Source organism: Pelobates fuscus, chromosome 6, assembly GCF_036172605.1.
Source record: "Pelobates fuscus isolate aPelFus1 chromosome 6, aPelFus1.pri, whole genome shotgun sequence".
NCBI classification, from domain to species: domain Eukaryota; kingdom Metazoa; phylum Chordata; class Amphibia; order Anura; family Pelobatidae; genus Pelobates; species Pelobates fuscus.
In genome coordinates this window covers 233,876,610-233,901,622 of record NC_086322.1, presented here as the reverse complement: position 1 = coordinate 233,901,622, position 25,013 = coordinate 233,876,610, and the positions used below count along the sequence as shown (strand labels likewise).

The following is a 25,013-nucleotide window of genomic DNA, read 5'->3' as shown; positions in this document are numbered from 1 at the left end:
ATCTGTTCCCTGTTCATTTTCCTACCTTCCTAGCATTTACCCTTTATCAGCGATTTTGCAGTCAGTACTTATTCTCTCCCCCCCCCCCCCCCATTTATTTATTTTTCAGCAATATCCACTTTTTGGTTACCGTACTTTACTTTTTGCTAGCACTATTTAATAGTGTTGTTGTTGTTTTTGTTTTTTTATTATACCTATTAAAGGTTATTTTTTAATCATTTACTTATGGGTTGCTTCTCCATCTCTATAGGTCAGGCTTGTGAGGTTTGAAATAGTCTCTACCTCCGATCCTCCCTTTGTTTTCATTTTAATATCTAGTACCCCCCCAGTTCCATTAGCAACCTGACACATTCTCTCTGCTTATATTAACTCAATAATTACATACAGACATACCTCCGGACATACATACTGAAATACATACATATATACTGACATATAGACTGACATACATATATACAGACATACTGACATAAATACAGACAGACAGACATATTGGCAGACAGACATACAGACTGACATACAGACACACACACAGCTCATTTTTCAGCCACCCTCCTGTTTCTTCCCTTTACGTTGCAGGAGGGTGGCTTGGGCTGATGGGAGTTGCTGTGGGCTAGGGCTCTCCCTCCTCGCGGCCTCCACGCTGTCCCTCCTCCCACGTGGAGTAAGCTGGGAGGAAGTGACCGGCGTCCTTGACATTTGCTCCTTTCACTGTCACATTTTCACATTTCTTACGTTAGTGCTATCACTAATTACTTTCCAATCTTCTAGACACCATTTTGATCTGACCTATTTTTCTTCTCAGATTTTAAAATTAAGTATTGTCCCTCTCTTGAAAATTTATGTAAAACCGCTTAATTTCAGTTATTTCCATCTTATGCCTTTCTATGGATATTGTACTCTCACAGCAATGTATGCAGTCAGTGGCGTACAACAGCCAGTTGGTCTTTACTGAAGCCTCCATACTAACGGGGCCCATTGGTTGGCCCATGCATTTAGGAACTCAGAGTTGCCATGTGTCAGCAGGGGCCTGGTTGTGTGCTGGGGCCCTTTAACAAGGTGACCAGGCCCCTTCTAATTAGCAGTGGGAGGTAGTAAAAGCTTGTGCATTAAAAAAGCAATACTACACCCCATGTTCTATAGCTGTATTACTTCTAAACGTGTTTCCTGTTTCTGACAGTTCACTGCTTCTAGCCAGACTGAGGCTCGTGAATGGGTCGACCACATACAGTTTTTGGTAAAAGGTAAGTTTACTTTGGACACCACATCTGTTTTTTTCTCTGTTGTGTGTCATTTGGATCCTACTCCAGAAGAGCTGTAGTACCAGTGATGTACAAACTTGGGGCGGGAGAAGAGCTCTGCTCCAAACACAGAGCAACCCCCTTCCCTTCCCACCTAAGCAGGCACCTGACAGGGGCACCATGTGGCAGATGCCTGCTCAACCAATGTGCCCTGAGCGGCGAGGAAGCTGCTGGGATAACTCCATGCAATGGCTGCACAGTGCCCTGTACTGATGCTGGAAGCCAGGATGTAACATCACCCATTCTCTGGCATTACTAGTGAGCTACAGTTTTGTCATTAGTGTTTAGATGCCAGATGCACATTCTGTTTGTATATGAATACTTACAATGCTGTCATTTCCAACTTGATATAATGAGAATAAACCATTATAAATGTTTTTTACATGCAATATGTTATTTTTCAGTTGTATGACCATGCTATAGTCAATATTTCTTCTAAGTTTTGTATATATCAATGGACCGGCCAATTGGGCATCCTTTGTTCCATTATAACTTAGTGCAGGGGAGGGGATGGGTGGAAAGGCAGAGCTGCTAGCAGCAGGCCCCTGCTAGGTTATTGGGACACTTACTTGAAAGTTATGAGAGAATTATTCACCAGTTCTTTTCTGGTTTTAAGAGTATGCTGCTAAGTCCCAGTCCTCTTCAGTTTAGGAAGATGGGGCTTTTTTTTTATTTTTTTTGCATCAGTGGCTAAGATTGTTTTCCCATTACGCTGCTATGCGCCTTTCTTCATTTTAAAGTGAATAGTTAAAGGAAATTTCAAAAGACAACAAACCTTTTAATACTTGTCCCCCATTAAATGCTTACATTGTGTAAGGTTATTAAATTGCCGAAGCACTTCGGGCTTAATATCGGCCTCTGATGAAAAAAGCTCTTAATGAAGCATTTGTGGCTGTCGTTAATTTGAGCCCCAGGTGTCTTGTGAATTAAGAGTAGGGCGTAGATTGGCTTAATGTAGGGACGTCCAAACACAAGAGTTTTAAGTTTTGTCTCGTTAACATGAAATTAACCATTTTTTTGCAGTACTAAGCAATCTGCTCTCTTGTGGCCTTTGAGATTTTAAGTCACATGCCTTTGTCACTATTATCTATTGTTGTGCTGCTTTGTCAGATATACTTTCAACCACCATTCCGTGTGAGGACGATGATGATGATAATGAATCTTATGATGATGTTGATAGCATGAACTCTTCGGTGGCATACCCTTCAATGGACAGATCAAGCAGCCCCCAGGACGATGACATCTATGAAGTGGTTCCAGGTTAGTTGTAACCCTTAGAACTTGCATTGTTGTGTTTGTCACCTGAATGCAGATGATTTGTAGTGTTGCACATTATCCACATGCAGCCTTGGTATGGACACATCCTTCACCCCCATGCCTCCCAGCTAAAGGCTTTACTTATTCCACACATTTGATGGCCTTTTTTTGTTTTATTATGCTAATGTGCGCATTCACTCAGCTCAGCCTGTTCCTTGTGTCCCGACCAGCGCACAAACGCAGGGGGAAAAAAAGCATTATTTCCACAGCAAGTCATCGTCGTTAATGAAGTTTTACAAAAACAGACACAACCGAGGAAAAATAAAATTTCACAGGTGATAAATTTTTCCAATTTCCCTGGCAGAATTGGATCAGATTGTTAAATTAAGAGTGAAGGTGTCTGTTAGACAGCAAGGAGCGGTGATGGGTAATTTTATAGAGTGGAAAATTGAATCAAATTGCTACATTAAAACCCAGCTCCTGCGAGAATTTTCTGTACTGCCGTCCACTTTGTCACTGTTCAAAGTCCGTGCACAGCTGTGCCTTAGGCTCCTGTTTTCTGCACTGCTGGCCACTCTGCCCACGACTGGCAACTGCTCTCTGCCCCAGCTAAGATATCAGGGCTGGCAGTGAAAGAAGAGGATAAGTGGGGGGCACGGGGAGCTAAATAAACTGATGGAGTAGCACATGGTACATCTGTTTCCTGAGATCTGCACTGGATCAAACAGGACATCCAAAATGCTTGAACGGTTTCCAATTGTAAATAAATTCTTGTGTAATTTTACTAACTTGAGCCCTGAGTTACTTGACATGGTCAGTGAAAATATATTAGAGGGAGGTGGGTATGTGAAAACCATACAACAACTGCACCACAGTTTGGAGTAATCTAAAATGCATTTTGTATAGTTATTGTGTTTTACTCAGTTGTACAAAGACTAGACACACATGAACATGTTAATTAATAAAGCTCTCTCAAATGTGCTTAATGTTGATGTTGATCAACTTGCGCCCACAGTAATTTCAAGCACTAGAGACACATATCTAATTCAAGACTGATTCCGTCCTTAGCATATTAATCTATCAGAGCTGACCTTCTCTCTATGCACAAGACCTTTCTAGCCCTCCTGTCGTCTTGGAGATGAGCTGGGATACAGATAGAAGACTGAGTCCATTAATGGCAATAAATGTGGATGAGCGCAGAGACTGTCTGCGATTACAGAAGGAAAAAACTCTTCTCTCAGGAGAAACTTCCCGTAAGGCAGCAAGAAAGTGAAACGGATCACTCTGGAGCCCTGTGGGAGAAGCACAGCACGGCTGGGATAGTCTTACTGGCCTCCTCCGTGTGGAGGGGGCAGTATCACTTAGCACAGTGCCAGGAAGACTCTTCATTCAAGCTTCACCTTGGGCACTGAACATGGAGGACGGTGCAGGTGTCTGAAAAGAAAAGTGTTGGGTTCTGCAAGATTAAAATATGCAGAAAAATAGTAAAAATAATTTTACGAAAAAATAGTAAAAATAATTTTACAATGGACCAACAAAAAAAAAAAGTAAAAACTACATTGATCCATGCTTCTGTAACTTAGAGAAGGTCACAACTGTTCTGACATTCTACTTAATGGAATGTGCAGGCATTGTCCCACAAGAGGAAATATTTTCAGATATAGTCTTGTCACTGAGTCAAAGAGAAGACTACTTAAAGCACATTGTAATTGGGGTTATGTCAGTTGGCACTAGCTGGATCGTTGAAATTCATTGACCCAAAGGGTTTGCCTGTCTTCAAGTCATGTCACTTTGAAATAGATAGCCTTGTACTGGGGTGGAAGAAGACTACAAGCGTTGTCACTTCTGTGTTAGAAGAACTTGTCAGCGGTGAGTAGGTTTGCTTCTAGACTCTGGTGATGTTAAGTTGACCTGCTGTGCAACCTTTTTTAATACAAGAGAAAGATATTCTGCTTGGATTAGACCAATAGCTTTTCTGCTTTCCGAGTAGATAAAGTGTAGAGGAATTCTGTGATAGAATTTGTCACTAAAATAATTATACTGCGGATCTGGTAATTTAGGCAAGGGCTACTCAAGTGACCTGCCAATAAGGTAAGCTTTTCTCCCTGGGCCTAACCCTGATGTCACTTTGATTAAGATTATCATTATGGATGAGACAGTTTGAGTTGTTGATAGCCTGCTCAAAGGGTCTGTCAGTCCAGTTTGACCTACTTGAATTATCTGTCACTGCAGCTGGCCACCCTTTAGTTCCTGACATTATCTATACACCTCCAAGGGAAAAAAATGGGTACTGCACTCCACAGGGTACTAGCGGAGTATGGGTCAGCATATCCTATAGCAACCAGCATACGTTTTGACCTCTTATCAGGTCTTTATCAAGTGCAGAGTAACGTTTCGACCTGTACCTGGGTCTTTGTCAAGCTTAATAAAGACCTGGGTACAGGTCGAAACATTGCGGTGTCCATTAAATCAGCTTGATCCATCACATTGAGTGCCTGAGATTATTCCTTTTATATTGACTATACACCTGTCATTGATATTAGGCTTGTTTAAGGGCCCTCTCACTGATCAAGACATTTTTGAGACCACGGCCGTACTGGGAAAAAAATTTGGCCCGGGCATTTTTTTATCACAGCGGCCCACTTAGAAGGGGCAGGGCCAGAAGGGGGGTGTTTTGTCATCACCAATGGCAAGCACGCACCCTCTCAAAGTGAGCATGTTGGTTCAATGCTCTTACAGGGCAGACCATGCACAGAGCTTTACTGAAGAGCTCTAGCGTGAGAAAAAAGCCCTGAATTTATTCTGTGCAGCGCAAGCATTTTTATTAACATGCTTGCGCTGTGTTTGCTTGTAACTTGTCTCTGAGAGTGAGAGTGAGAGTGTGTGTATAGGGAGCATAGTGTGTATAGAGGTTGTAGAGTGTTTGCTTACAAGTAATTTAGTGTGTGCATAGGGGATCCAGTGTTTGTATGTCAGGAATGTAGTGTGTGAGAAGTGGATCTATTGTGTGTTTGAAGGACCCAGAGCATGAGTAGGAGATCTAGTGTGTGTCTGTGTGCATACAGGATTCAGAGTGTATATAGGGATTTAGTGTGTGTAGATGATCCAGAGTTGTGTAATGGATCTAGTGTGTGTCTGGAATGTAATGTGTGCATGAGGGGTGCTGTGTTTGTGTGACAGGATGGTGTGTGTGTGTGTGGGGGGGGTGTTAGTTCTGTGTGTGTAAATATGTTTGGAGGTATTGTGTGTGGGGGGATAAATTAATGTAACTATATATTTTTTTATTTTAATAAAAAAAAAAAAAAAAGTAGTATCCCCTGTCCCTTCTTACTTTTTGTCTGGGAGGGAGGATTGTGCAGCCATCCCTGGTGGTCCTAGTGGTGAGAGTAAACTCTAGTCTGCGAGGCTAGAGTTTCACTCTTGCGGGATCGAAGCGTGGCCATGGTAACTGCAGCAACGCTCAGACCTTGCGAGAGGAACCTGATGGAGCTGCAAGCCAGAGCTCCCCGGGTTCTTCCTCCCTCCAGCCAGCGGCCGCCTTTCACTGCCTGAGGGCCGGTGAGGAAGATCTTTGATCTCCCCACCAGCCCATAAAGGAACACAGCAGGGCTGGCGCTATCTAGCAGGGCCGGCAGGGGAGATCTTTTGATCTCCTCTGTCGGCCTCAGCCCATGGCAATCGGGGCCTACCGGACATTTGCCCGGTATGCCTGATGGCCAGTCTGGGCCTGCTCAAGACCCATGTCACTTATAATAGGCTTACTGACGGGTTCTGTCACTCCAAATAGACAAGCTTCAGGGTTCTAACACTCTAGGTAGTGCAGCTGTATAGCCAATGACTAGGAATAGGCAAGCTCAAAATGCCATTTTGGATGGCCAGCTACAGGACTTTTGTCATGCAGAGTGATGGAGTTCAGGAGTCTTGAACTATCATTAGGCTTGTCACTCTGTAGGAAGATTTTTACTGATGACACTGTAACTTATTTTGTTGAGCACACAATTGCTGATTAGTCTGCTGCAGAACCATGTCTGTTATGAAACCTTGTTAGAATAGCGTAGAGCACTTTCAGTGTCAGTAAAGTGCCAGAGAATTATGCTAATAAATAGAGCACACTATCCTTATTTGGCACCCTTTTGACATATTAATAAAAAAATCTTTTACATTAATGGCTTTGTTTTTTTGTTTCGTTTTTATCTTCAATTCTGCTAGAAGGAAATCTGTTCTTACACGGGTATTTTTTATGTATTGTTTCAAAGGGTCTGCTCTAGGCCCTCTTTGGCTTATATGTTATCTGGATAGCCATGTGACTTTTGAGAAGGAAGCATTAAGAAATCTCCCTGTGCAGCACAGAGGAGATCATGTTCCAGACAGACTGGTACAGCAGCGGATGTTTGCGATGGAGAGAGCATTGGGACCTGAAGGTTCCTGCAGTGCCATTTACATCAGACCAGGAAAACAAGCAGACGTTCATTTAGCAGGCGTTGTTGAATACTTTATTAGATCCTCTGCATTATAGTTATATTTTTCAAGCTTTGCTGTCCAATCAGGGTGTTTATGAATTTTGGAGACCTTTCTACCCTCTCTCACTCCCTGAGCACATCCACAGAATTTAGATTTTATGCACATCTGTTCAGTTTTGTGGGGATTTTTTGTTTTTCGTTTTTGCTGGTTTGGTTTTCTGCTGTTGATCTATTTTCAGAGATTAACTACAGTTTATTTTTAAAATAATACTTACTTTGAGAAGAATAAACACCTTCAGTAGCATATCACTTAAGACGGAAGGACAGTAATTTGCCTTCCCTTTTGTCTCTATTGCCAATACAGTTGCCTTGTTATAGTCAAGAAAGCAGATGAAGCTGCGCTCAATAATTTATTTTCAAATCAATGTGAATGAGTTTGTGTCTGGCGGACGCAAAAGCTTCATAATCAAGTCTGATTTATTTAAGAGAGTTGTTTCTCTCTAATGGGGGCAGAGCTGGCGAAGCACTGACCCTCCTGCTTGGGACCCAATTTGTATCTCACAGAGCTGACCTAATTCTCATTGATTGTCGTTGTTAGCAGAGACAACAGTGTACAGGCATTAGAAATTAGATGGGCTGCGGTCCAGGAAGGAGACACTGCAGCACAATGCTTTTTGAACTTGTCTGTAAATCCTGTACTATTTTCAGCACTAAAATTTAGTGTCCTATGTAAGGCGAAGGTTGAAAAAAAAAGTATTATTTTTTTGGCAGTAGTTTTTATGTATTGCTAATTTTGTAATGTTTTTAATATTGTGGAGTACAATTTACCCGTATTACCCCAGTACCCTTGTTTCTTATCACACTCCTCCTTCTGTAAGATTTCTCCAGAGCAGCATCGGTCTTTTAAAATGATTAAAGCCAACTTATCCATCTGTTTCTTTCACAGCTTTTTACTTATTAAATACAACCTCAATAATCTACTATAAAACGGCTAACTTTATTGGAATAAAAACATGAACATTTCAGTGAACTCAATATCATGTTGTGCACTATCTCTCCTTTTCTCATTTGGTCAAATTATGCCTTCGTGAATATTACAGGTTTACTAAAGGAAATGCAGATAACATGGATACATCTACAATTTCCTATAGTAAAACTTCCTGCATTCCGCTTACCAGCTGAACCCATTTTTATCTCATCTTCTGGACCTATTTAATTTTTCAGAGAAAATTTACATTTTATATATGGCTGCAATGTTGGGTCAAATTCTATTGTTATGTGACCAACCGCTGCTCAACCTAATTGGCCTGCTGGTGCACGTTCACAAATTCAAATATGACCCAAAATGGCTTCTCATCTTAAAAAAAAAAAAGTTACATTTTCTCATAAATCATTAAAAAAAAAAACAATTGTTTTATTAAATGCAGCAAACTTTAAGAAATGACAATTTGGCATTTATGCAATCCTCAGATCAAACAAAAGAGAAGATAAGGTTGCGCCAAAACGGAATAGAAAAAGTATAGTTAAGAATATATAAAAAATCCAATATATAAAAAAATCCAATATAAAAAAATAAGTCATCCAATAAAACTTGCCAGAAGATATAATCGTAAAATAAACTTGCCTCAAATATGTCCAGAATAATTATTCTAAAACAGTGTCAGATCAGGGTATTTGTCAGGATCCTATGCAATATTCACAGTTTAATCTGCTTTCCTAAGAGACTGTCCTAAGTTAGTGCTTTCCTGTATTCACCAAAAGGGCAACTATAGTGGATGGCTGGTGTGCCCAGCCCAATGGGAATCTGGTCTGGATTCCAAATTTACACATAAAAAAGGGAAATTAGGGCACACCCGGAACATGTATTTTTATGGAGCAGTGCTGCAGTAAAGATCAAAAGACAGATTTCTAAAAAAAAAAATTGTAATTCTTTATTTTTGTTGTGCACCAGAAAACAAAAGACAGTCTTGCAATGCATATACAAGAGCATGTATTGACATAGGAAACAGCATGCGTATACATACATTTAAAAAAGGTTGTGATTATAGGCATTTTGATTGTACTGCACAATTTTATGGTGTAATGAGATATGGCTAGATAGACATGTCATAGGACACTACCCACATTAAATATGAAATGCTAAACATGGATACACAAGGAGAACAATCAGGTTGGGTGAACACACAAGTGAGTATGTCCTGGACACAAAGATAATGAGTAGCACGACACACAAGAGGGCCCCTGGGAAAGAATTAGTGTTAGGCTTCATGACCTACAATGTTAACTACCTATTGGCATGAATAAAGGCTTTCAAACTATATATGTGGTACCATGTATGGGGAAGGCTTCATAGGGGGATTAATGCCAGACGGCAGTAGTTCCAGTCCAGTTTATCCTATGCCTTTCTGGGGCATGTGATAGACTTGGGTCAGCCAGGCAGTTATCAGGAATAAGAGCCCAAGGATATGCCACAGGAGCATTCGTACGGCGTGCAGGGGTGGACCTAGCTGTGTTCCCGTCAGGGAATCAGGCACTCAAGATAAAGCTGGATAGAAGCTCATTACAAGCTGACCAGAGATGCGTTTGGCTTCTCTGATTTTGCGTCGGCCCGAGCACCTTCACTGTGTTTGGGTGCGCCTGTGTCTTGGCACTATTATCCTTCTCTGATGGCTCAGCAAGGGACTCTGGCAGGGCTGGGCTTGAAACCAGCAAGAGGCATTGCTTTGGTGACACTCACTGGCTCTGCTCTCCAGACACCTTCAGAGGTTATCGAATAAGGCGTTGAGCTGGGTCTCAAAGTCAAGATGTGCTACTCTGAGGCAGGGCCGGTGCAAAGATTTTTGGCTACACAGGCGAAGATGAATTTTGCCGCCCCCCGCCCCCCCTCCCACACACACACACACACAAATAAGATGTATCTTTAGCGGTGTCCCGTATCCAACCTTTTGAAATCCCCATTTAGTGTATTGTATATATTAGTGTGTCTTACACCCCCTTGTATGTCTCTTATAACCCCCATGTGTGTCTCCTCCCCCCCCCCTCCCCCCAGCCCCTCTGTGTGTCTTTCTTTCCCACAGCCCTTTTCTGTGGGTCTCTCCCCTCAGTCTGTTTTTGTGTGTCCCTCTTCCCCTCAGGGCCCTTTGTGTAACTTTTCCCTCCCAAGCCATATAGACATAGATATATAGCTACACACACATACAGGCACATAGTCACAGAAATATGCAGGCACACAATCAAACAAACACAGTCATACAGGCACACAGTCATACAATCAACACATACAGGTACACAGACATACAGTCATACAGACACACACATATAGATAAATAAAGACACAGTTATACAAACACAGACATACAGAGACATGAAGATGCAGGCATACAGAGACACACAGAACAAGGCATGCAGAGACATACTTACACAGGCATGCAGGGACATATATACACAGAACAAGCCATACAGAGACATATGGATACGGTCATACAGAGACATACAGACACAGGCATACAGTGACATACAGACACATTCAGAAACACACGGACACAGTCATATAGAGACATACAGACATACATACACTTTCATACACAGACAGACATAGTCATACAGAGACATGCAGACACAGATATACAGAGCAGGGGCAGATCCAGAACCTAATCTTGGGTGGGGGGGCTGGTAGTGAGTTTTAGTGGGGTAATAGGGGCTGTAATTGAGTAGTTAGGGGCTGTAGTAGGGGGACAGGGGCTGTAGTTGAGAGTTAGGGGCTGTAATTGGGGGCTTAGTAAATGTAGTGGGGAATTGGGGCTGTAGTAGGGGGTTAGGGACTGAAGTAGGTTGGCTGCAAGTGGGAACAGGGGCTGTAGTGTGGGGGATATGGGCAGCAATTGGGTGAGAGGGGCTGAAGTGGGGGTAAGGACTGTAGTAAGGGAATAGGGGCTGTACTGGAGTTATGGGGTGTAAAAGGGAGTGGAAGGGATGTGAAGTAAGGGAGTTAGGGGCTGTGGTGGGAGCAAAGGGGCAATGTGATTGGAAACGGGCAGTAGAGGAGGACACAGGGGCAGTATGGTGTGGGCACAGGCTGTAACAGTTTTGGTGTATAGAACATGTCCCTGCAGCCTCACTGCTCAATCCTCTGCCATTTAGGAGTTAAATCCCTTTGTTTATGAACCCTAGTCACACCTCCTTGCATGTGACTTGCACAGCCTTCCATAAACACTTCCTGTAAAGAGAGCCCTATTCAGGCTTTCTTTATTGCAAGTTCTGTTTAATTAAGATTTTCTTATCCCCTGCTATGTTAATAGCTTGCTAGACCCTGCAAGAGCCTCCTGTATGTGATTAAAGTTCAATTTAGAGATTGAGATACAATTATTTAAGGTAAATTACATCTGTTTGAAAGTGAAACCAGTTTTTTTTTCATGCAGGCTCTGTCAATCATAGCCAGGGGAGGTGTGGCTAGGGCTGCATAAACAGAAACAAAGTGATTTAACTCCTAAATGACAGTGAATTGAGCAGTGAAATTGCAAGGGAATGATCTATGCACTAAAACTGCTTTATTTAGCTAAAGTAATTTAGGTGGCTATAGTGTTCCTTTAAATAAAGCTTCTTTTTACTCCAAATAGCGACGTTTCAGTTCCTACCAGGAACTTTCATCAGGATAAGAAACATAAATCAAATTTATGTTTGTTATTCTGATGAAAGTTCCTGGTAGGAACTGAAACGTTGATATTTGGAGTAAAAATAAGCTTTATTTAAAAATCCTGGGTGTGCTGATTTTTTTCCGTCATATATAATTATGGCAGCACCACAAAAATGCATATTTCATGTGTGCCACTAATCCCCCTTTTTCATTATATACGTCATATCATTACATATGTCATATGTGGGTAAATGCATGTTATATAAAATAGTTTTGTTTGCAATTGTATATCTTTTCGTAGAAGAAGAAACATGGGGGTCTGTTTTTCTGCTAGAACATATGTGACTGTTCCGTGTTCCGTTAATTGCCTGTGTGTTGAAGACATATATAGGGGCCTGGGTGTGCTGATTTTTTTCCGTCATATATAATTATGGCAGCACCACAAAAATGCATATTTCATGTGTGCCACTAATCCCCCTTTTTCATTATATACGTCATATCATTACATATGTCATATGTGGGTAAATGCATGTTATATAAAATAGTTTTGTGTGCAATTGTATATCTTTTCGTAGAAGAAGAAACATGGGGGTCTGTTTTTCTGCTAGAACATATGTGACTGTTCCGTGTTCCGTTAATTGCCTGTGTGTTGAAGACATATATAGGGGCCAATTTGATATTTTAGGAGCTTGTAGACCTACATCCATAAAAATCTATATAAAATACTGAATGTAGAATACCTAGATACTTAGCTCCAAATAAATAATGCTACGAGGAAAAATACTAAACATACTCTGTGATCTTATATATTATGTATACTATTATAACACAGAGTAGGAACTTCCAATCCAGCGGTTAGAATAACTGTAATTTCACTAATTATATTTTTCATCTGTAAAATACTACACTGCATCATTTAATATTTTAGGAGTTAAAAGAACCCTGCAATATTTTTTTTAATTATTTTAACTGAAAACAAAAGATTAAATGTCAAATAATCTTATTGTGGATTATTTTTCAAATATGTGTTAATTATTTTTCTCAGGGCATATTGTTACTTACCCTTGTTATCTTTATTGCTCTTTGATCAGAAGCACTACATATCTGATAACACCATTAACAGTTTGAGGGTCAATAAACATCACAGAGTCCATCTTTGAGATAGCCAGTGCTTGCACATGATGTACAGATTTATAAATGTGTACTAGCTCTTGTTTACCTGCATAGTTTTAGGTCTGGTAAGCTATGCTTCTGGCTATAAAGAGCTTAACAATATCTGTCCCAATAGAGCTATGGTAAGCCTCAGAGAAGTAAATAGGGAAACGTATTTGTAGTGATGTCCCGAACTGTTATACACAGAAATGCTGTAATAATTTAATGTTTTTTTCTTAAAGGAACCCTTTAGGGTCAGAAACACAAACATGTAGTATTAACAACACTATCTAGCCCCCCTAAATAAAGTAAAATCTTACCTTTATTTCAGTCTGCTGGTGCTGGCTCCTCTCTTGATGTGCCTCCTTGGTTGACATCATCAGAAGTGATGAACTCAGCCAATCACGATGCTTTCCCATTCTGATGATCTTGGCTAAGGAGGCGGGCCTGGGGCTGGTGCCAAATGCCACCCTGAACAATCAGCATCTCTTTATAGAGATGCGTTGAATCAGTGTCTCCATACAGAGGGTATGACATTAAACATTAAGCTGTAGTTGTTCTGGTGATTGTGTTCCCTCAACCCCTTAAAAGGACATTATAGTCACCAAAACAACTTTAAGTTGAAGCAGTTTTTGTGTATAGATCATGCATCTCAAGTGTCACTGCCCAAAGCACTGCCATGTAGGCGTTAAATCACTTTTGTTTCTGTTTATTCAGCCCTAGCCACATGTATCCTGGCTATGACTGACACTGCCTGCATGAAAACAAAATGGTTTCATTTTCAATTAGATGTAACTTAATTTTAAACATTTGTATCTCCTGCTCTGTAAATCGAACTTTAGTTACATACAGGAGTCTCCTGAAGGATGTATATTAACTAAATATTAACAGAACAGGAGATAAGAAACTCTAAATTAAATCCCTCCCTCACCACTCACTTTGGACCAGAGGGATATATCCCGGTCACCACTAGCATCCTGATAAAATCACCTTACCGAGAACTCCAGCTTACTGGAGTTCGGGAGTTGAGGCCTAGCAGCCAATATGTTCGCTTTTTTTTTTTTTTTTTTATCAGCTACAATTAATTTTCACTGGTCCAACTCCAGAATTGCTATTTCCCTTGTTTTACTCAAAAGAGAAAGGAATATATGTTTGTTCTTTCCACAGTTTGCAATCACATTTTCTCTTGTAGTGTAATCTGAACCACATAAGTGAGGTATATAGCAATATGGACTGTAATTGTGTCATGTACTATGATTTTCATTCTTCTGTTAGATGAGGTGTGTTAACTAATGATGGGTTGATTGGACGTTCGTTTTATGTCCCTTCTAGTTGAGGAATGTTAGTGTCTCATCTTGATGAGGTGTGTGATGCTCTGATCTGTCCTGTTAGATAAAGGAAGTGGATCTTGGTCTGGGGATTTAGTTTTACTCTGACAGATGAGGAGTGCAGATGTCTGCTTCATGTTTATAAGTTATGTTGGTGTCTAGCCCAAATAGATGAATTGTGATTTTCTATCTTTGGTATACATAGTATGTTTAAATTTGACCTTTCCTGGTTACTTCTTTTAATTCCAGATGGAGAGGAATTCGAGCTTTCTGAAGATCTTAAGAGGACAAATGATCACTCACAATCCGGTATGAATAAACATTTGCAACTGGCTATGGGGGTTTGCTGCTTTTATTGTCTATGGTTAGCGTGAGGTGCATTGCTAGTAATCTGAAATATTTATCAATAAAATAAATACAGAAGTAACAGAAGGCTAAGTCTGCTTCATGTTGTCTCTGTCTGGTGCATGGTATGTTCTGTTTACCTTACTATACATGAATTTAAAGAGAACCTATTCATATTCCTTTACAGTTAATTGTATTCCACTATAACTGCTTATCCCCTACTCCAGACTCTGATACAGCTCCTCATTGTTATCACCATGATGAAATCTTAGTTCTTTGGGAAGTGAACTATTTTTGTAACTTAATGCTAACTAACGAGTAGTGTGCCTTGTGTTTTCCCAGTAGTGTCTGATTCTGAATAAGTGACCACGGGGAAATCTTCAACCTGGGGTACTATGTATATTTTATTTGATTAAAAAGCACTGGAAATTAGATTTAAAAAAATACTGCCTTTTGTCATGGACAATATGTAGCACAGTATTGATTAACTTAGTCTCAGGATTCTGATGTAACTCATAAGTATTAAATGTATTTTACCTTTTTCTATATTTTTTTATCTTTCCGCAGATGACTCTGTAATTAATTATTCAGATTACTACCAAGGACTATGGAATTGCACAAGTGACAACGGTGATGAGCTTTCATTTCAGCGTGGTGATATTATTCGCATCCTGAGCAAGGTGAAATGTGGTGCGGAGGGCAAGAATTGGGCACTGGGGTAGGAGGCGAGATAAGACAGCAGATGTAGATCAGAATTGCTCTGAGAATGGGACTATATATGACAGTCTGAAGTGAAAATCTTAGTATCTCCACTCAGTTTGGGAGAAAGAGGAAAGCTAATTAACTGAAAGCAGCAATTTTCGAAACTCTTGTTGAGTTTAAATAAGTGTGTTTGATATGTTTATCCCAAAGTTGGGAAATATACAACTGTCCCTTTAAAACTTACTGTCAATAATTAAAAAGGAGACAACTAGAGTAAAAATTGTACCTATATAGCAGAGTTGCCCAGATTTTGAAGAACTACCTTTCTTCAGTGTCCCTGCAGTCTCACTGAATGATTTTTTTTTTTACCATTTAGAAGGTTTCAGCATAGGATAGGTGCTCTCTAGACATGCAGAGTTAATAGTTCTCTAACATAGACTATGGAGATTAATAATAGGACTAGGCAGGGGTATTTTCTCTTATGTGTGTTTTGTATCGTCACTGGATTGTTTATTAAATGCAATTTGAAATAATTATGATATAACAATCTATATGGAGAGTTACTTATAGCACAAAGTCTGCATATGTGGACAGCATTGTGTCATTGATCAACCATGTATTTCCCTTCCAAACCTCATGGCTGAGTTCAAAGATAGCATTCTTGCTAATCTCGAACTTAGAATACTTTTCCAAATAGACCATTTACTGTCAGTACGAATCATAATAGTGCTAACCTACAAATCTCAATCCACTGTCACACCTGCCTTCCTTTTTATAAACCTTCTACCTATTCTTTATCTGGACTCGCCTGCTTTTGTTGCTTTTTTACCTTACCACCCTTTTACCAACCTAGTTGCATTTTTATGTACCTGATGATTACAGGCAGGCAGCATAGCCCTAAATAAATATTCTGCTGTAGTGCTTATGGTGCCACAATTAGAAGTCAAACCATTTTGGTCCAACAGAAGCTGGGTATTACTGTTTAGAGCAAAGCATTGCCACAATTGTTCGGTTGATGCGCTCAGTCAATGATCATGTATTGGCCCACTTTGCTCTATAGACCAATCTTGCTGGAGAAGATCTTATGCAGTGAGTGGACCATGGATGTTTTGTGGGAGTCAAGTAAGTTGTCAATCCGTGCTAAAATGGTTTGATTTCTTACCGTGGGGTGGGGCCAGGGTACTCCTGACACTATAATCACTACAGTAGGCTATGTGTGTTTTCCTTGTGCTTGTTTCAGAACATTTCTTGATTATTACTCTTTACTATTCTGCTTTATATTGAAAAATTGGCAAAAGAGAGAAATCTGTAAATTCATTTGTTACAGTAAAATAATTCCATCTTAAGTCATTTGAAATCGTTTATTCTTCAGGCTCATGCTGTACATAGTTTATTATTTCACATGATTGACAAACAGAGCACTTGCTAGACAAATATTCTGTAGTCCAAAACATTTGTTGTTTTTTTAACGTTATTTTCAATCACTTAACAAAACATTGCCATGTAGTAGAAAATGTAGTAAAAACACTGTGAATGTAATAAAGTAAGGTCAGAGAGAAAGACAAGTCAACGTAAAGTTGTTTGTCTATCAATTATTTATTTCAAGTCAGAATCTCAAGTGCTCTTTCAAAGTGCTCTGTTATCCCTAGAATAGAGGTACATTGGAAAGAACCTCCACCTAACAAAGCACTTACAGTGCAGCAGAGGTAGATATTAAGTATGCCCACATAGTATTTCTGGGCACTGATGCCAACATATTATGCTACTTGCTTGGACATCCTTCTCCTTGCATTTTATATTGTAATTTATATTTCCCAATTCAGAAGACAAAATGAATACACATTGGCTCAAAAACACAAATACAACTTTCTAGAAGTTCAAACATAAGTCAAATTCTGTTAAACATGTTACATAAATATGGCCACCCCATCTCAACTGATCCTATGTTTTAAAAGTTCGTTTCCACAATATTATGTGACTTTTGCAACAGTAAAATATTTTTGTTGGATCCCTTTTAAGTATCATGCTAAATATGCAGAAAAAAACTGAGTCTTACAACTGTCTTGATATTATCTGCATGCTCATCTTTCAGTGGCCTCAATGGTTTTCCAGCAATAGACTTTGCAAGGGCAGATTAATAAATAAACAATGCTGGAAGTATGGCAAATGTTCTTGCAGTATGAAAGGTAAAATCATATTGTTTTTACATACACTGCGTGCAGAATTATTAGGCAAATGAGTATTTTGAACACATCATCATCTTTATGCATGTTGTCTTACTCCAAGCTGTATAGGCTCGAAAGCCTACTACCAATTAAGCATATTAGGTGATGTGCATCTCTGTAATGAGAAGGGGTGTGGTCTAATGACATCAACACCCTAAATCAGGTGTGCATAATTATTAGGCAACCTCCTTTCCTTTGGCAAAATGGGTCAAAAGAAGGACTTGACAGGCTCAGAAAAGTTTAAAATAGTGAGATATCTTGCAGAGGGATGCAGCACTCTTAAAATTGCAAAGCTTCTGAAGCGTGATCATCGAACAATCAAGTGTTTCATTCAAAATAGTCAGCAGGGTCGCAAGAAGCGTGTGGAGAAACCAAGGCGCAAAATAACTGCCCATGAACTGAGAAAAGTCAAGCGTGCAGCTGCCAAGATGCCACTTGCCACCAGTTTGGCCATATTTCAGAGCTGCAACATCACTGGAGTGCCCGAAAGCACAAGATGTGCAATACTCAGAGACATGGCCAAGGTAAGAAAGGCTGAAAGACGACCACCACTGAACAAGACACACAAGCTGAAACGTCAAGACTGGGCCAAGAAATATCTCAAGACTGATTTTTCTAAGGTTTTATGGACTGATGAAATGAGAGTGAGTCTTGATGGGCCAGATGGATGGATTGGTAAAGGGCAGAGAGCTCCAGTCCGACTCAGACGCCAGCAAGGTGGAGGTGGAGGTGGAGTACTGGTTTGGGCTGGGATCATCAAAGATGAGCTTGTGGGGCCTTTTCGGGTTGAGGATGGAGTCAAGCTCAACTCCCAGTTTCTGGAAGACACCTTCTTCAAGCAGTGGTACGGGAAGAAGTCTGCATCCTTCAAGAAAAACATGATTTTCATGCAGGACAATGCTCCATCACACGCGTCCAAGTACTCCACAGCGTGGCTGGCAAGAAAGGGTATAAAAGAAGAAAATCTAATGACATGGCCTCCTTGTTCACCTGATCTGAACTCCATTGAGAACCTGTGGTCCATCATCAAATGTGAGATTTACAAGGAGGGAAAACAGTACACCTCTCTGAACAGTGTCTGGGAGGCTGTGGTTGCTGCTGCACGCAATGTTGATGGTGAACAGATCAAAACACTGACAGAATCCATGGATGGCAGGCTTTTGAGTGTCCTTGCAAAGAAAGGTGGCTATATTGGTCACTGATTTGTTTTTGTTATGTTTTTGAATGTCAGAAATGTATATTTGTGAATGTTGAGATGTTATATTGGTTTCACTGGTAAAAATAAATAATTGAAATGGGTATATATTTGTTTTTTGTTAAGTTGCCTAATAATTATGCACAGTAATAGTCACCTGCACACACATATATCCCCCTAAAATAGCTATAACTAAAAACAAACTAAAAACTACTTCCAAAAATATTCAGCTTTGATATTAATGAGTTTTTTGGGTTCATTGAGAATATGGTTGTTGTTCAATAATAAAATTAATCCTCAAAAATACAACTTGCCTAATAATTCTGCACTCCCTGTATGTGACACGAATTCCAGTTAAAATAAACTCTTATCAATATCCAAGAAGTATGATTCTAATTATTATTATTAGCATTTATATAATGGCAACATATCCGGCAGCACTTTACAATCATGGAAAGCGGACAGTTGAAGGTGAAGAAGGCCCTACTCAAACAAGCTTACAATTTATGAGGATTTGAAGTAGGCCGATATATATCCTTAGGTGTCTTGCTCAATGACACTAATTGGTAAAGTAGTTTTACCATGATTCAAAAAAATGGGTTTCCCATTTCTAAGGTACCACTGCTTTAACCAGCCAATATATATCCGGTTCTTACTGTAACTATTCACCTGTATATAACCAGACTCTTACTGTAATAATTGTACCGGATTATAAACACCCTCTTAATGCAGTCAATGTACTGATATATAACCAGACTCCTAATGTTATTACTATACCAGTATACAATGGCATCATACTGTCATTATTAACCCTGTTCTATATGGCCTTGTATATCTGGTGTCTCCACCCATAGCAGATCCATTTTACAGGAAGTCTTCCTTGCTTCTTTTCTAAATATTCCATACCTACTATTGATAACAAAAGTGCATGCAGCTTGATTTATTTTTTGATAAATCAGAAACTCTGATCACCATGATAACTATTAATGGACAACTCCATATAATTCAGACACCTATGGTCATATCCTACAACAACAGGTCCTGCTACTTTCTTCATATCTCATTTCCACGTTTAGCTCCTTCTCCCTGCTTTAAACAAATCTGCCCAGTTAACATCCCACAGCCCATTTTGGAGGTCTGTTAATGCTCCAGACCTGCTCTAGGTGTTATGTTTTTCTCCATTCACAGGAGAGAAAAGAGAAGTGGTCTGTGGTTTAAATAAACAAATGATAGAGCATCGATCTTTAGGTTAGCCAGTCACTGAAGGTAAAAAGGACACTGTCACCATTTTGTCAAACACACAAGAGAGTGTGACTTAGTCTGTGGTTTAGGCAGACACAGTGGAGAAAAGTGATATGCAGATTATCCAGGCAAGGAAAGAGAAACAGACCTGTTTGGCAAATTAGCCAGACTCCTACGAAAGAGAGAACGCTTATGGATTAATTTATATAATCCCAAAATAGTCTGATTATAGAAATAATACTCTGCTTTAAGTGTCGAGTGACAACCCATGGATAAATTCTAGCTTTTTTTTTTATTTTTATTTTTTTTAAATTTTATTTCATTTTTTTTAGATTGTCAATGAAAGGAAGCTGGTATGGGGGCAGTTGATAACTAACATGATTACAAGCTGCGAAATACTTGTCTTTGTCTAGCTAATAGACTTTTAGATACAGCATCCAAGCTTGGTTGACGTACTGTAGTCCATATGAAGGTCAGTTTGATATTGAAATACATGCCAGTACATAATAATCAGCAAGATCTTCCATAATGAATAGGTGGACTTACGTATATACATTAGTTAAAGTGGATCTGTCACCGTCTGGGGACTTTGCATAAAGACCCAGGACGGTGACATCGTTGCTGGTGGACTGGGAGCGGGTGCAGGAAAAAGTGAGCTTTACTTATCTGAACTTGTTTCTCGCTGGCACCACCATTGCCTTCTGTCTGTCTGCTCCTAGTCTGCTACTGGCGATTTAACTGCCAGTAGCCAACATCACTGTTGTACTCTCGCTCTTGTGCAAGTGTACAGCATTGAGGGCTATAGAGGATCTCGCGAGACTGTAGTATCCTCCATAGAGATAATTTCCCTGCAGCCATCACTCATATCGGCTGGGGGAAATGACAAGCTTGGCAGCAGTAGCTCCACCCGATGTCAAGCTTTATCAGGCTTAGGAAAAATTAATTCCAGCACAGTCAATAGGAATATTTAATAAAGATTCTATCTTTATAGATTGTGGCAGTGCCACTTTAATCATTGTAATGTAATGATGATGTTTGCGAAAAACAAAAAAAGACTCTGCCAGTACACAGATCCCCCACCCTGCCCAATTAGGAAAACCTCAATTTTAGTTGTTAAAACAGTCCAAACATTTTGCATCCTAGTCCAAAGTTGGATTTGAACTAGGATGTTATACGGTCACATTAACTTACATCAAAGCTAAAACAGTGATAACGAGGTTGTTAATATCATATTGTTGAATAGAAGCCTAATGAAGTGTGGAAATGTGCAGAAATAATATAGAGAAATCACCCCCTCTCTCAGCCCCTAACTCCCCTACTACACATCCCTCCAACTGCAGCCCTAACCACACTTTTACACCCCATACACTTCTACAGCCCATATTCCCTTACTTCAGTCCCACATCATCCCCACTACAGCCACTCCCCCAATTCCAGCCCATATCACACACTTTCCAAAATTGTAGCCACCAACCTTCTTCAGTCACTATTCCCTCGCTACTTTTCCTAACTCCCCAATTACATACACTTCACTGTAGCCTCTAATCCTCAACTACAGCCCTTGGTCCTACATAAAGTGTCCGTATGAAATCCCAGGTGATGGTGACAACCATCACACTGTTAAACCAGCAATTTTTGTGCAGCTGCAGGGTTAAGGAGACACCCTGCACTCAGACCACTTCAAAGAGATGAAGTGTTTTTTTGTGCCTATAGTGTCCCATTAAAAGTCTAATCTAAGCATCATAAGGATTTTAGTATGTAGTTGTTCTAGTACAAGGTTTTTTTGGATGCAGTCACTCCAAATTTTGTCAAAATGTGTCAAAAAAGTTGGATAATCTTGAAAGGCTGCAAGCAAAGAACTAAGCCTCCTGCACTATACATATCCAATGAATGCGATCTACATTTGTACAGATAATGAGAAAATGTTACTTCCTCATTATCACCATGGCAGCAGAGAAGTGTTTGATAAAACTCTGGCATTCCTAGAACCAAACAATGAAATACCTTCAAAGGATTTGTATAGTGGGATCATGTGTACAAACAATTGTCCCAACTAACAAAAACAAAGGGTGTATGTAAATAAAGGTTGTATCTTTGGTTACCTGATAACGATGCCCTGGTCTTCATTGGCCAAATGCAAGTTGTTGAGAAGTACAGACTTTGCATCAGCCATTATTACTCAATTAACCATGAGCCTGTTCAAAACAAGGTGTAGCATGCCATGGGATGGCTTGTAGCATAGCATTTTCAGACTCGGTATAGCATTATTTTTTAGTTTGTATTTTTATTGTACAGTTACAATATGTACAGCCAAATGCTTTAGTAGTAGAAGTAGCCAGATGTCTACTTTAGTCTGCCCATTTCCCCATATATCTTAAAATGGAGACTTGCATAATCTTTATCACCCATTCACCTTGGATATATTTTGACAGTATTAGTACCTCTACCTCTGCCGGAGATCTATATAAATGTGCTTATACTGCCATTTCTGTTAATATGGTCTGATGCTTTTTTCTGTAAGGTAATCTTATTTTTTTTTTATATTAGAACATTTATACTTTTCTCCCCAGCAGTTTACATTTTAAGGTATTATAGTCCTTTCCAGTGTGCTTGGTTAAGTAGATGGAGCATATTAGTATCTGTGTTTGAATAACTTTTAATTTATTTATGTCCTTTGTATCTAGAATGCATATTATTCCTATTATTTATTTATAAAATGAAAATTGCACCTCACTACTGTAGATCTGGATTACAAAGCAAACAAAAGTAGAGTCGTCTGTTAAAATACAACTTTAATTCTGGGGAATGGTAAATGGAGAACAACTGGTGACCTAGAATTGGGAATGGCAGGCAGGTATACAGTTTGGTAAATGTAGAGTAGATGGGTGGAAATAAAATGCAAAATAGTCTAGAGCATTGACAGATCAGGCAACCAGATATTTTTTTTAATTACTTTTATAGTTATGTACTTTTTAACCTGGCTGTTCAAATTCAAAAAAAGGAACTTATTGTTTTCTTTTGTTTTTAAAGAGAAACAGAACTATGTACATTACATTAACCTGGTGACACATTTTTCAGTTGTAAACGTTCACTGGCTTATTCTTGAATTATATTTTATCATATACTAACAATTTTAAAATTATACAGTTGCTAAACCGCACTGGAAAAGACTGTAGTAGTGGTGGTACTGTTATCAATTTGTTGTGATCAGTTGCCTATGAAAATAGAAATATCATTTGCCTATTTGAACTATAAGGGGCCCACTGAAAATAACATGGTAATACATAGTTTCACAGTCTGAAAAGAGACATGCACCCATCAAGTTCAGCCTTTCGCACATCTGTTTTGCTGTTGATCTAAAAGAAGGCAAAAAAGTGCTTTCCAAATTTGCAACAAACTAGGAGAAAAATATTCCTTCTTGACCCCATAATGGCAGTCAGATCTCTCCTTGGATAAAGAAGTTCTTACCCCACAAATTAAAAATTATATCCCTGAATATTCTGTTCTTGCAAGTATTCATCCAGTTTCTGTTTAAACTTCTGTACAGACTCTGATAAAACGTGCACATAGGGATGCCGTGGAATATTTCCCCCGTGCTATTATTATATAGGAAATATTACAGCTCAATAGGGGCCCGGTCGGGTGCCGCGGTCCTTTAAGACTGGACCCCTGTAACGTCAGCCACTTCTGCCCAGCATCCTGCAGGGAGACAGTGCGGGAGGAGGCAGCCGCAGCATGAGGGGAGAGGAGCATGCAGAGCTCCAGATCCTCACTCCCACAGCAGCAGCAGGACTCCAAGCCACCCTCCTGGCACATGAGGTAAGCTGACAGGAGGGTGGCTGGAGATATAAATTTTTTTTTTTTTAAATCACGTGTATGTGTGTGAGTGAGTGTATTAGTATCAGTGTGTGTCAGGGTGTGCATCTGTGTGTGTGTGTGTATATATCAATGTGCTTCTGTGTGTGTGCACACACACATCTGTGTATGTGCATCTGTGTTTTAGGGCGTGTATTTTTATGTCCGTGTGTATCTCTGTCATGGTGTGGGCATGTATCAATGTTTGTGTGCATATGTCTGTGTGTATATGTGTGTGTGTGTGTGTGTGTGTGTGTCGGTGTGTATCTATATGTGTGTATGTGTCGGTGTCTATATGAATATGTCTGTATGTGTTGGTGTATTTATATGCATCTGTGTCTTCATGTGCATGAATATCTGTGTGTGTATGTATGTATGTGCATAAATCCAAGCAGTCAAACACCAGCACAACATAGAAGCACACTCCAACAATCGAACACAAATATTACATACAAACACACCCCTGCATTCAAACAAAAAATATATATACAAACACAAATACTTCACACAAATGTACATCCACATTTAAAAGTGAACATTACATTCAGACACACCCCTGCAATCAAACACACCCCTGTATTAAAAAACAATATATGGATACAAGCCCCCCTTTAAACACCAACACTGTACATTACACTACAGCGCCAGTAAATGCGGCAGTGCTGTACAGATATACAACCTAGAAGTTTTGACTTGGGGTGACTTGGAAAAATACTGAAATAATTATTTTTTTAATAATACTATTTTAGCAGTCTATGGAAAAGAACATATGCAAGTAATAAAATGACATTGATTGATAATGCTAAAAATGAGTTTGCATGTACAGAGCATGTTGAGAGAGATGCACCATTTTTAATTTTATTTTGTGGTACAAGCAAAAGGCAAGAAATCCTGACCTGAGCCAGACATTGCACAAAAACAATATTAAACATTTGGTTTGCCTGTCAGGCAGGGTACCCATTGTGATGATATAGTATGCGAAACCAGGAGAGGGAGATGAGTCGCGGGAGGTGTAAAGCCCTACCTTTGTACCCCTATCTTATGGAGTATTGCCCATCCTTTCAAGGCCTCATATGGAGAACTGTTATTTTCCAGCTCCTACACAAGGAGGATAGTTTGGTTGCGGTAACCTTGTCTAGCCAGATGAACAATATAAGGTAAAGAAAACTGTTTAAACAAAGGTGAAACGGTGTGGAATGGGTGCAGCCCAGTGCTGCCTGTTGCTTGTTGGGATCTAAGCTTAGTCATGTTCCGGTGCTCGTGGTCATGCCAGTCCCGTGGGGTAAAGGGGACTACTGTGGTTGGGTCCCAAGTGAGT

The 25,013-nt window shown here is 39.7% G+C and overlaps 1 protein-coding gene across 1 annotated transcript in view; it reads left to right on the top strand.

Annotated features, from left to right (window-relative positions):
- SKAP1 (src kinase associated phosphoprotein 1) overlaps positions 1-25,013 on the top strand; it is a 480,903-nt gene that overhangs the window by 374,312 nt on the left and 81,578 nt on the right. The window contains exons 8-11 of the mRNA XM_063458887.1: positions 1,181-1,244; positions 2,412-2,561; positions 14,381-14,440; positions 15,044-15,156. Of these exons, the coding sequence (XP_063314957.1) occupies positions 1,181-1,244; positions 2,412-2,561; positions 14,381-14,440; positions 15,044-15,156 (387 nt within the window). The remainder of the gene's footprint in view (positions 1-1,180; positions 1,245-2,411; positions 2,562-14,380; positions 14,441-15,043; positions 15,157-25,013) is intronic.